This window comes from Procambarus clarkii, chromosome 22 (genome assembly GCF_040958095.1).
Source record: "Procambarus clarkii isolate CNS0578487 chromosome 22, FALCON_Pclarkii_2.0, whole genome shotgun sequence".
In the NCBI taxonomy this organism is placed as follows: Eukaryota; Metazoa; Arthropoda; class Malacostraca; order Decapoda; family Cambaridae; genus Procambarus; species Procambarus clarkii.
Window position 1 is genome coordinate 47,926,342 of NC_091171.1, and position 13,492 is coordinate 47,939,833.

The following is a 13,492-nucleotide window of genomic DNA, read 5'->3' on the forward strand; positions in this document are numbered from 1 at the left end:
GAACAGGGGGGGTTCATAGTTCCCCCATAGTTAGGGGGGTTTAGGACCCTTTAATGGATCCTTGTAGCTTGTAGCTAAATTACTGAAAAGCTATTCTGGACAGATTTGACTCATTTAGGATGATTGCTTCTTTTCATTAACCATTGTTTTATTTGTTTACAATTTTCCAGTAATTTGCTGTGTTTTAATTTTCAGAGTTCATTTCATATGGCATATTAATGTTTGCCATATTGACTCATTGTTGGAGTTAGAAGAGCTTTAAGTTGAGGGAATTGGTGGTGGTGGTAGGTCATACCTTACCTCTTGCTAGTGGCTTCGAAGGGGCAGTTTTCTTGCTTGTGACATTATCCTTAATGTGTAAATAAACTGTATAAATATACGGTTTTATGGATAAAAATAAAAATATAAAGCTGGATAAAAAATTGCATTGATAGGAAGATATCCGTGAAGAACCTTAGTCATGACGTCTTGCCTCTCACCTGGATGTCACTGACATCTGCTGAGACGCCATGCTTAACAAAAATCTTTATGCTCTTCTTACTAAATTAGTATTTACTCACTTCTTTATTTTGTACTAATTACATTTAACTGCAAATCTGAAAATAGCAGTGTTCTCCTCTCTCAAGACTAGGATTTTGCCTGTGGTAAAGTTGTAATTAATTTGATGTTGGATTCATAGAATGCAAAATACTTTGGCATTTGTCACTCATCACCTAGTACTATTACATCTTATCATGTACGCATGCAACATATATGTTGACATAGTTCTCTCTTGCCTTGTTACAGATTCAACCAACACAGTCTCAACATCATCAAATCACAAACACATTCTGAAAAGGAGAAAGTACTGGATGAATTAGCGGCAAAAAACCCAAATGGAATTCCCAATGGTGAAGAGAAGCAGGATACTGAAGTACACAAGTCTAAAAAGGTAAGTTACACCCCCAGCATGCATGGCAACCATTGTGCTCCTCACTTTTTTGTGTCTATATCCATTTAGGATGTTAGTTTTTGCTGTAACTTCTTCTCTTGTACAAAAAAAAAATTCACTTTTAAAAAAGTTCAGAGATTCACTTAAATCTCTTAAATCGTGATAAACATTTTGTCCTTTAAAAGCCATATACTGTACTTATAATTCACATTGCAGGCTAGATTAACGGAGAAAATAGTTTACGATGATCTAGAGGACTCAAACAAGGTGGAAACGTCGTCATTAACCATCCACCAAAGAGATCGCTACCTCACAGGGCCCACAGAATACAGTACCATCCAGAGCTTACAGCCCCGCCAGGTTAGTCATCTTACCATTATATGCAAATGTGTATATATTATCTTTGCATGCTTAAGCTACAAAATACACTTATCCTATGCATAGAGCAAGATTCCTAGTTGTATGAAGTTTTTCCTAAATTGACACTTTGGCGTGCCCCGCCCACCACCCCTCAACTGTGCGATTTGGGTCCCAGAGTTTCACGGGAGCACGCGTTAATTCTGAAAAGTGTATACTCTTTTCAACTTTGTCACCTTAATTCTCGTCCTACGAGATTAAATTTGGCATCATTGTGTTCGCAATAGAATTCTCTACAGCACTAAATGCATATAAACTCCAAAAGCCCAGCTAATTTCCTGCAGCAAACAGAGAAAGTGCGAACGAGTTACCCAGGAGTGCACAAAAGCGATAAAATGTGTTCACTCTTTTCACTCTGGTCACCTCAATTTTCGTCCTAGGTCTTTCATTTTGGTATCAATGGCTTCGCAATAGAATTCTCTAGAGGAACATTAGCATATATAATAAAAAACCTGGTCACGCTCCACCAGCTGACGAGTTGAAGACGGGACACGCGTTAACCGCGAGTGAGCGCCAAGACGCCTTCCAGCTACACTCCCAATTCCTGCCCACAAATGTTTAGTACAGTATTTAGTATTTTAGTATATGTAGTATTATAGTTTAGTATTTTTTGTGTAGTAGTTGTACATCACATAAGCATTGTAGATAGCCATTTGCACAAAATAGATGATCATTTTCTTCGTCCATTTGTGATTTTTCCTTATGAAGTGATATTATTTGATCATTTGGTCAAAGTGATCAACACCTTTCATGTTTGTATTGTAGTCACAGATTGCATTCAGCTTGTTGACAGTTACCAAACAGTCCCAAAAAAATCGGATAAAAACCTGATTTTTGGCAATTATTTTAGTGGATGACGCAATGCTGCGTCATCCCCGAGATTACTGACAGTAAACGGATGACACAATGCTGCGTCATGCCCGGACTAAAGTGTTAAAACTAGTATGTGCTGATGTTCTGAGTACATCGTGCTCATGACAGACAACTTTTCATTGTGGTTGCAGTAGCAGGTCCCTGCTTCTTCCTGCCTCTGTAAGCATTTCTGCTCTATAGGTTGCTAGATCTTGAGTGGAGGGAAGATTTCTGTATCTGCAGTCTGCTCCTGATGGGAAGGGGAGCCATCAGACCCTATATGTACCTGTGTTGTTGCAAAGTGAGGCATTCCAGCTTCCTCCTATGGACTTACTGGTGGACTCTCAGCTCTCTGGTATCCTTAAGCTCCTGGTCTGTTAGGAGCTCTTCTCTGTTCAGCTCTGGGAGGAGTTTGCTGGCATTGTTTTTGTTTAATTAGTATGAAGGAATGTAATTGGCAAGAATCTGTTATAAAAATCTAAATACCCATGATTTTTCATTATACAAGAAGTATAAAAGCATTGAATAATACAAAAATAATAAATTCAATCCAATATACAAATATGAAATAATCAATTTTTCTGAAAAAGGAAAGAAAGTACAGGCTAGGTTCACCCACCTGGCTAAATGTTACACTGTGAACTTGATATTTCAATCTCAATTGAAGGACTTAAGTTTATTGAGGCATAAATACACACAAAGAGATGAGGTAGCTCAAGCTATGCTCACCATGTTCAGTACAACGTGTTCATATATATATATATATATATATACACAGTACTGTATATAGACACATCACAAACAATAAGCATATTACCGAACATTCTGAGCGATAAACACACTCATTTCTTTCTTCAATTGACAGTTAAAGCATGTCTCATTATAGGTTGGCCATTTGACTGCTTATGCATGAATAAAAAAATTTAAGCGTGAATTTCCTAGGCCTAACATATCCTTATTAACAAACACTTCTTTTCAGGTGTGTGTCTTACAGGAGCAGCTAACAGAGCACGTCAACTCTTGGTGTCCAAACTTACACATCAGCCAAGATCCAGATGCTGCGTACCAGTCTTTACAGCGCTTCAGTGAAATGTGTCGTAAAGGAAGATCTAGCGTGGGGGTTCGTACAGGTTTGTAGAGACATAAGGAGTGTTGTGAAGTAGATATGTATGGGTTTAGAAATAATAAAGAAAGCACGGAACACATTTTCATATTTATTTTCATTCATACTATGGCCACGGTATGAGAGACCAGAAGCTCTAATTATTGTATAGCCAGAAAACACCAGTTTCTATAGGATTCAGAAATACTGTACTGGTGTTGCCATATTTGGTAGAGGGTGGGGCGCACATTTTTAATCCACCAACCAAGAATATATTTACATGCACAAAATCATATATTTTTCCCTGCAAGACCACTTGAAAATTACTTTCTTTAAATGTATGATGAAATGTATTAAAATTGTTTATTCCACAAAATAATAATTTTGGGGAATTATTTTGCTCGTTAAGGATTAATAAATATCCTTATTAACCCTTAACGAGCAGAATGCAATTTAGACAATACAGTACAGTACTGTACCCGCCTATGCGCAACAAAATTTAAAATTAAAAATATATGTTTTTAGATTAGTTGACTTGAATGGAAAATATAGGAAAACATGAAATAAACCTAATATTTTCATTGTAGCTAGGTTCATGCACTGAGCAAGTTCGGTGTGTGGCGGCCCACCCCGCCCTTCTTTCATCGTCAACACTCACAGTCGGCAACACACACACACACACTGACCTGAGCCAGACATTCAATGACCTGAGATATCAGACAATCATTTTTACACTGATAATGTATGAATGAATATAAAAATGGTATAAAATTCCATTATAATCACATGATACATATAACAGTTATGTTCATAAGGTTTTCACGACTCTGTATGGTTGTGATGAAGTATATGAGGTCAACCAATCAATTAAACATAATAATTAAGGATTAATCCATATGAGGCAGCTCCTATTTATTTAGATATAAATAGGAGCTGCTTTGTATGGGCCAATAGGCCTTCTGTGGTTCCTTTATTATTATACAATATTCAGATGATTTGTTGAGCTGGTATACTTCATTACAAACATATGGAGTTGTGAAAACCATATGAATGTACAGTAATTGGTATACATATCATATAATTACTGTATAATGTAATTTTACACCATAACGAGTACTGCATTGGCATAGCAACATTTATGGTGATAGTCCCATTTTCATAATCCAGTAATCATAAAAAAATGGCAGGATTTTTTTCATGGGGTCAAGGTAAACTCCAATATGTCCACATTGAGCAATTATATTCATAATAGCATCATTGGTGTAAACCCCAGACTATAATAGTTTAAATTAAGTATGATAACCGCATTGCACTGTGAATTGATGAATGATAGCTGTACTTTAAGGGTAAATAGATGCATCTTATATGCCAGCAAATTTGATAATTGATGAATGGTAGCTGACTAAAAAATATTGGAGATTCGTTTCTTATTTACTAATAAGTGGAGTCATTCTTGCATTACATTTGATTAATTAATATTTTTTATTTTTATTATAAATACAGTATGTGAATGAGATGTGCCTTATACTGTAATATGAATTGTGTCGAGGCTTCATATTTGTATGCTGAACATGTGCTGTTGATAAAAGGAGAGTTACAGTAGTTGCATTATTGATATGTGTGACACATTTCAGGAGATCAATTACCAGGCAATTTGCATAAAGAATTGGGTCAGGTGTATAGCAGTGCTGGTGAACTGTTGCGTCACTTCTGGTCGTGCTTCCCTCCCAGAACTCCGCAGTTACAGGAGAAACTCCACAAGATGCACGAGACACTCTGTCGATACCACAACGTTACTATAAGACCATTCCAGGTGCGTTGTCGTGCAGGCTGCATGTGACGGTAGTGTTTTGAAGCGTTACTCGGATATTGTTAAAGTTAAGTGCAATAAAAATGTACATGTGGAAATTATATTTACACTTTGGTAGCAAAAAATATAAGTGTGTTTTCTCTCCATTTCAGGAAATGGCAGTAAACGATTATAACTGCAATAGTAGTATTTTAGACCACCTTATAGAAATGTTTCACATCGCTAATACTAAGTTTGAAAACTGGAAGGCGCGAAACACCAGGTGAACTTCTTTATCTGTATATAGAATATTTAGTAAAACTTTATATGTAGACTTAATGGTTTTATACAGTCATGAGCAAAAGCACTGACCTCTACCTCACCAGATGACTAGTGGTGTTATAATGAGCCAAACCTGAACAAAAGTACTGTACTAGTAAATATTTTAGAAATAGTCAAATGATTTCAGAAACTCTATGGTAATTAAACTTACACGGTAACCTTATAGCCATGGGAAGTTGAGTAGTTGGAGCCTGATTATTGTGCACCATCTGAGAGTATTATGGTTCAGTATTGACTGGTGTGGTGGTAGACGCCGCAAGGTGTGCACGGGAAATACTGCGGTGGCTCTAAATGTTGCACAACTTGCTTCCATTGTGTCCATTAATGGTCAGAACTATGCCAATGAAAGACTTTGTTTTTGTTTTTAAGCTGCACATGATGTAGCAGGTGAGTGAAGACAATCCCAAATGCAGAGGAGAAACATTAGTGTATTCACTGGTTTTTTTACGACAGCCTTTGGAATTGGGAATAACAAGGAACAGGTCATGGGGGGTCGGGTATAATATCAGAAGGTTGTGTGCCAGGGGAATGATCATACAGTATAACTTTAAGACTAGCAAGAACATGAGTATGTTGGCACAGATCAGAGACGGTCTGGCACAACTGTTGTGCTTACAACTCGATATATATATATATATCGAAACCATTTTAGTATAAATATAATTTTATGAAAAAAATGGCATAGCATTTACATAAGTTGATATTTGTAACAACTTCATTACAAATTACAAAAATTATGCTTTAGGCAAGCCCCTTTATTGTGGATTTCTGATAAGTTTACTTATTGGCAATTGATTTCCATGTAACATGTTGGTCCTTCCAATCAACGCCCCGCACTACAGTATATCCATTCCCAGTCATTCCCCATGAAGTCATGATATTGAAATGTGATACATGTTGGTCTCTCCTTTACGTGTGGTGTTATCTTCACTTGTTTACAGTCTACTTTGTGCCTTGAAAAATTAAGCAAATAATATGTATTTAGAAAATATCTTTACAAGATAGATAAAATGCATTGGTAGAAAGACATTTTATCTTTTTTAATTTAACTAAAACAAGATTTTGGGGAATTAAGCTGGTGATGTAATCGTGAAAGTAAGACGACTCATGTTTGAGATTGAACTTGGTTCTTATTGGATTTCCAAGTCTCATTGGTATTTGTCTGGAGATTCAAGCAAATGAGTTTACAGTAAGAGATTCTTGGTCACTTCTTGGCTAATATTAAGTTCTTTACAAGAAAATTACGTAATGCCAACAAATAGACCTTATTTGATCACAAGACAAAAAGTTGATACAGTACACAGTTCATTTGTGTAACAGTAGTAACTCTTTGTGTAAAATAGTTACAGAAATTGTTACTATTTTTCTCTTCTCACTATTCGTTTGAAAGGAAGATGATGATTGCAGGCAGCAATGTCTACCGTAATGCCCTGGAACAAGATATTTTATCAGTTGCAATAGAAAATTGAATCATCAGATAAATGTAACTGGAAAAATGATTTACCAATACAGTAATTGTTATTGTAGCATTTAGAGAACTGTGATGTTAACTCATAATTGCTAGACCACTCTCAACCCCTCATTTAAAATTAACACAACTACTTCACCCTTTTCGCTTCATATATTATGGAATGTTACTCTTCGAGGAACATTTATGGTTTGATTCTTATCGACAAATTGGTTTATATCACTGCTATTGGAATAGATCTAATAAGTCCTAAAATTTACATTTGAACTGCTTGGACTTGAAAGGGATATCCATGCTAATCAAGTTTGTCTTGAAATATTAGACATTGACCACATATCTAAGCGCTAGAGAGAAAGTGTTCTGACACTTATCCTCATCCTGTATCCCATCATCAAGTACTGTATTCGGTATCGCATTGTCATACAGAGGACTTAACAGTTATTAAATAAGCAGCCCATGAAATGGTATCAAAATTGTCTTTTTGATAATTACCATATTTAGGGTAAAGCTTTGCTGATGGTGATGCCAGTAGCAGAGTGGTTTAAGTCTTATTTTTGATGCTGATGATGCATATTTCAGAATGGCTTCCTTTTTGGGTTTTTATCAGCATCACTTGTGTTTCATCGACTTATTCATCAGCATTAGAAAAACTCATTTTTTTAAGGTAATATAATTGGAATACATTTCATACTAAGGGCTAATGTATTTGGATAAATATAATAAGCACTTTTAGAATGAGGTATCATTAATAGGACACATTTTCAGCAAGATATGAATGTGGCAGGATCCAGCAAATTCTCAGTATTAAAATGGCATATTTATGTTAATCAGAAAGCTTTGAAATACTCGCATTTCACAAAGTGTGCTGATAAAGGTATTAACAAAAGACATAAAAACATGCATCTCTTTTACAGAAAATAAGTCATATGCCCTTCCCACCCCCCCTCCCAAACACACACACACACAAATACACACACACACACACGCGTGCGTTTGTTCACATTAAGTGGACGAACACCACTGTGAGGTGGCAAGAAGAGAACGAGTCTTATCATCCCACTATAGTCTTCCCCTTGAACCTCCACAACCACCTACATTCTTTTATAATACAGTTTTTGAGAGTCAGTTTGCCTTGTTTTGTTAGGAATTAATTTTTAAAGCTGTAATAATCAAATATTTTTATATTCAAAATACTACCTGTATATACAGTTTGTATGAAAATTGCTTATAACTTAATAAATTAATAAAGTTGATCTCCATGTCTTTGCTTTGCTCTTATTGGTAAAAAAAAAATCTCCAGATTCAAATGTTAGCAATAAAGTCACGTGATTGAGATTTTATTTTTATTTTTATGTTTTTTTATTATGTTTTGTATTTTTTCCTGATTTTGAAACGTCTTTATTTTGACCATGTGGAAATAAGAATGTATAATTTAGTAGTGATTATTGAAAAGTCTCAAAAAAACACTATACAAATTTATTTTTCATATACTGGTAATCCTTTGTGTATAGTATTTTCAGCTGTTGTATTAGCATTATCACAGTTACATTAAAAGTTGTATAAATAGATGTTATTTTCTAATAAGATCATTTTGCCAAAAACATGTTAACAGCACACAGTGATATCACAGTATGCAGTGGCATCACAGCAAGAGGTGATATCAACACATGCATTATTATATTGTATCAGTATCATTCGGCATCAAACCTCTTGACAGTCGTACAATGCTGTTAAACAGAAACTGGCATAGATTGAATGTTGTGGTACATAATAAATGCATGCCATAATTCCAACTTTTAAGATACAGTAATTTCACGTATTAATTTGGAAAGCTGCATAGAATTAAAATGTTGCCATTATTTCTATTTGTGGAAGAAATTCATCGAGAATCTATACTAATACCCATTCATAGTCTGTATTTGATTATCATGATCATTATTGCACATACTCTCGTAAGTGTGAGAGCAGCTGGGTCATTAGCCTGATAACAAAAACGTGAGGCAGAGCATTGTACATAACTCTTCAGAAAGCTATATACCCGTAGCTTCTGGAGAGGTGTTAAACTGCCTGAAATAATCCTATAGGACACCTACGATAATGGTAACTATCATCAATAATTTTGAGACTTGTATAGAACTGTGAGGTACAATGCTTTGAATTATTGATTCATTTTTTATCATAATAGTTTCTGTATCAAGAAGTGATTGCACTGGCACATATTACTTGCGTAATTGCCGGCAGAAACCCATACACTCCCTGAACTGGACTAGATTGTATTTAATAATACCTTAACCATTAATCCATAGACTAAAAGCATAATAATCTGAAATTACACAAAGGCATTTATGAATGTCTGCATTAAAACATAGTGAAGAGAAATTTTTGTTTGAACCTACGGTGCTTATATGTTGACCAGTGTTGAACCTTGCCCAGTATGTTCTCTACTGTGGCTATTTATTCTCATTGTTTGGTGCGCCTATTGAGGAATACTGTACCTTAAGATGTTGCCATTTTTTCCAGTACTGTTTATCAGTTACATCTTAAGATGCAACTTAAAGCTGCTTCTATTGTATCACGCGATCACTTTATTTTACCTTTAACCATATAATTATGTTTGTGCTTCCAAGCATAATGGCATTGATTAATTCAGTTATTTTCATAAATATTTTTATTTATAGTTTATCAGTCATATTTTTATTTTTCTCCATCATATTCGGCACTTTAAATGTTGGAAATTGGCTTCATTGTCAAATGTAAAGAGCTTCGTATCTTGACATTTGTTATCTGCAGAAGAAAAATTAAGAAATGTTATTATATGGCAGGTCTGTAAGAGAGACTAAGATTCCTGCTTGTGTAGCTTATATGTTGATTTTATGGTACTCTTTATTTCATTATTGTCATGATTCATCTGCATGTAAGTAAATATGCCAGTATTCAGCTCATCCTCCTGTTCAGGTAGTAATGATGAGGACCATCGTACATTTACTGTATTGACATAAGCAGATGATGAGTCACAATAACGAGGCTGAAATATATTGACCAGACCACACACTAGAAAATGAAGGGACAACGACGTTTCGGTCCGTCTTGGTCCATTCTATTGACATAAAAGACAATTAGAAAATAGAAATTGAATTTGGACAAACCGGAATAGTTTTTGTACCGATGTTGCAAAGAAAACTTAACCTAACCTTCCTAGGTCTAATACACACTATCTGAGGGTTAATATAGTACTGTACATATATGTGCTATACTGGGCCTTCAAATATTTAAGATTAATTTTAGCTTTATTTTTTTGTGGGGGGGCTGTAAAGTGAATAGTGCCAAATTCTATATACAGTATTTGTCAATTTCATCTAGTATGTATGATGGTCCACATAGTTACAAAAAGTACTGTCTAAACAGGAGGACGGGTTGCAATATTTGGTTAGAATTTCCTGGGGGGCAAGAGTAGTCAGGGAGACAAGATGAGAGGGAAGCAGAGAGAGTGGGAATTTAAATCTGTGTGGTCTGAGGGACTTAGCCGATTGTCCAGGATGTAAGAACTATGTTATAGAGAGAGAGAGAGGAAGCAATGTGAATACTCTTGGTGGTGAGAGTACACATAAGTAGAGTAAATGGTGTGAGAGAAAGCAAGGTGATGGTATGGAGGTATGGTGCAAGCAAGAAATGGTGGATGGTGGTGGTATGGACGGTGGATGGTGGAAGGTGGTGGAAATGGTGGTATGGAGGAAAGCAAGGTATAGTGGTATGGTGGTACAGTTGGCAGTATGGAAGGGGAATGTGTTGGGCATAGATGGGAGGGTGTGTGAAGGAGACAGACAATCTTGTCAACCTGCAAGATTGTGCAAATCAACATACCAATGTAAATATTCAAATGGAAATACAGGTACAAAAAGATGACCAGCATTTACTCTAGTATCAGAATTTTCTTAAGTGCCTTAGTTTATGTGAGTATTGTGTCTTTCAGTTACCTTAATAATCATTTTATTTCACATCAGTTCTTTTATAGCCCCATATTAGTTTCTGTCATTTTGTAATGGCTAGGTGGCTGATATTGACAGGAAGGCTCAATTTTAAAGTTCATTCATATTTATAATGTAAAGTTTTAACTCGTATATAGTAGAGTATAATGATTAATTTAACAAAAATTTCTTTTGTGACTTAGGACACTGCTTCAATATTTTGTGCTGTTCAAACTGACTTTTTCAAAATTATCATAAACTGAAAATCTCCAGTTCTTTATATACCAGCATCTGGATAGGTGCAATAACTCACTAAAGGAGTTAATTGAACCAAATGTTGTATATAGAGTATATCCTATGTCATGTGATATGGTGTAACATAATGGTGCTCCTCGCGAGGCTTGTACACATCAACACACCATTACGATGTTAATGATATGCAGTATTCCCTTGAGCGCTATTCTCTTTGTTTTCTTTATGATATTCTTTTATGGTTGTCACAAATTAAGCTAAGAATGTTTGTGCCACGTTGGTGAGTGTTTATGTATGGTGCTTTATAAACAGAATTGTTTAACTTGATCTATTAAACAAGGATCAATTATTTCTGGAGGGACCGAATGGTGGCTCCCTGAAGCTATCTCACCAAATTTCTCGGTGAGATTGCTCACCATCTCGCTATCTCACTTTCTCACTCTTCCACTCTTCCCTATTGAGTCACATAAGCTATTGGAGACCAATATTGCCTACTAGGGACTAGAACCAGAACCTGGCCACCTCAAAGCATGGAGCACAGGATTGTTATGATTACCGTCACCAAGAAAACAACCAGAAAGTAAGCAAAACAATACCGACAGTACAGGCAAGGTTTACATAAAATGAAGAACTGAAACAACCAAATGACTACAAACGATTCACTCGGAAACTAGCCCAAACTCCCATAGTTATTACTGGCTGCCAACAGGAGGCAGCTCCACCAAAGGCTCTCGGCCTCCGCACCATTTTTGTCTCCTTCCTGTGGCTGATGTCTGTGCACACACACCTGCCCCAAAGCTCCAGTTGTAGAAGGTCTCGCTTCTTTCCAAGATAAGTGCAGGCCATCCTTTAGACAGTGCCCTGTAGGGACCATTTGCTTTCATTTTGTTTCTGACTTTGGTATTTGTTTCACAAGCATGTGTTTCGAGCCTTGCTTGTTACATGGACTTGGTGTATTCTTCACTTTGAGATGCCTGTGTTTAGGGCAGCTCTTCCCAAGTGCTCATTTAGTGTTGCTCCTGCTCTGACAGAGTGACTTTGCTGAGTTTGGGTGTTTGCCCCTGAGCAGCTATGCTGCTGTGTAGAGTGCCTTACTCTGGGTAGTGCAAGAGTCTCTATTCCTCTGCAAAGCCCTGTGGTTGGAGCCATTTAGAACTTTTTGCTATAGGGTGCACTAGAGTTTGCACAGTTGTTCATATGGCATGCCAATGATACCCTTCGTAGCCGTGTTAATTCTGCAGGCTACATTCAGTATCAGTGAGCATCCCTAGTGCTTGAGTGTCCTGCTTGGTTATTCATTCCGCTCCTCGTAAACCTCATGGGTCTGCAACACTTCTCGTATAATGGATCAATCCGCTGAACTCTCACTCACTACTTGCGTGTTTGAAGGATGTTTGCCTTGCTACATGGCAGTGCTCATTTTTTTGTCTCTGCTGTTCTGCTGGTGTGGTCGGTGACAATTTTCTGTTTCATTACATTTAACACTGGGTTTTTACAGTAACTTTATGATACTGTATTCTAATATTTCTTAATATAGCAATACAGTATTAATATTGTAATGATTTCCTAAATTTACTATTCTCTCTTTGTCTGTCTTCCCTCTAATACATGAGTGTGTTATGTAATTCTAGTCTAGCAACAAAATTGGGATATATTAAGGTGGTCCAATGAGTCACTAGAAAAGACTTCCTAACCAGTCCAATTTTTTCAATAGAAGCAGGTAATTAATCTGTTCATAAAGAGCTACTATAAAAAGAATGCAATTGGCATTATCCAAACTTGAAAACTATGAAGAATAGACTAAGAATGACTGCATAGTTAGACATCATATTAGATAATGGTAAATGTTAGATGATCATTGTAATGAGCTCTGCTAGAGAGCTGTTGTACCTTCAGAAGAAACCCACCACAATGATCAACCACTTGTGTTAATGTCACTAAAAGAGTACAAATGGAAAGCTTTCATGTAATGTATAATTGTTTTTCCAAGAAGGTCTGGGTGGGCAATAGTTGGTCATTCAATCCAGACATTTTCAAGGCACATTGTAGCAGCCAGAGTTGAGAGTTAGGGAATGGTTGCTAATACTAGTAATTCTATTTAAGATTTGAATAGTTATGATCCATGGTCTTCATACATAAGACAGCTGAGTGTAGAAGTGTCTCAGGTGCCCACAATGTGTACGCTGCTCAACCACTTTTCTTCAACGGTATACAAAAGATGTTTTTGTGACAACATTTTTATAGGCAGGTCAGTCTAGATTTACGTCTTGTTCGTGAAAACATTGTAATTGACTAGTTAGTTCTGGGTTATCTGATGTATTCTACGAGTCTACCATTCCAGATGGTGTTGCAGGAGTGTCGTGTATATTGTGCT

The 13,492-nt window shown here is 36.2% G+C and overlaps 1 protein-coding gene across 3 annotated transcripts in view; it reads left to right on the forward strand.

The window, feature by feature from the left end:
• Tfb1 (transcription factor B1) overlaps positions 1-13,492 on the forward strand; it is a 35,528-nt gene that overhangs the window by 15,364 nt on the left and 6,672 nt on the right. For 2 of the 3 annotated variants that reach the window (XM_069328994.1, XM_045744245.2), the window contains exons 7-11: positions 787-931; positions 1,148-1,291; positions 3,180-3,330; positions 4,937-5,115; positions 5,265-5,374. In XM_069328994.1, the coding sequence (XP_069185095.1) occupies positions 787-931; positions 1,148-1,291; positions 3,180-3,330; positions 4,937-5,115; positions 5,265-5,374 (729 nt within the window). Of the gene's footprint in view, positions 1-786; positions 932-1,147; positions 1,292-3,179; positions 3,331-4,936; positions 5,116-5,264; positions 8,155-13,492 lie in introns of those variants that run through there. The other variant, XM_045744236.2, reaches the window with a different exon arrangement.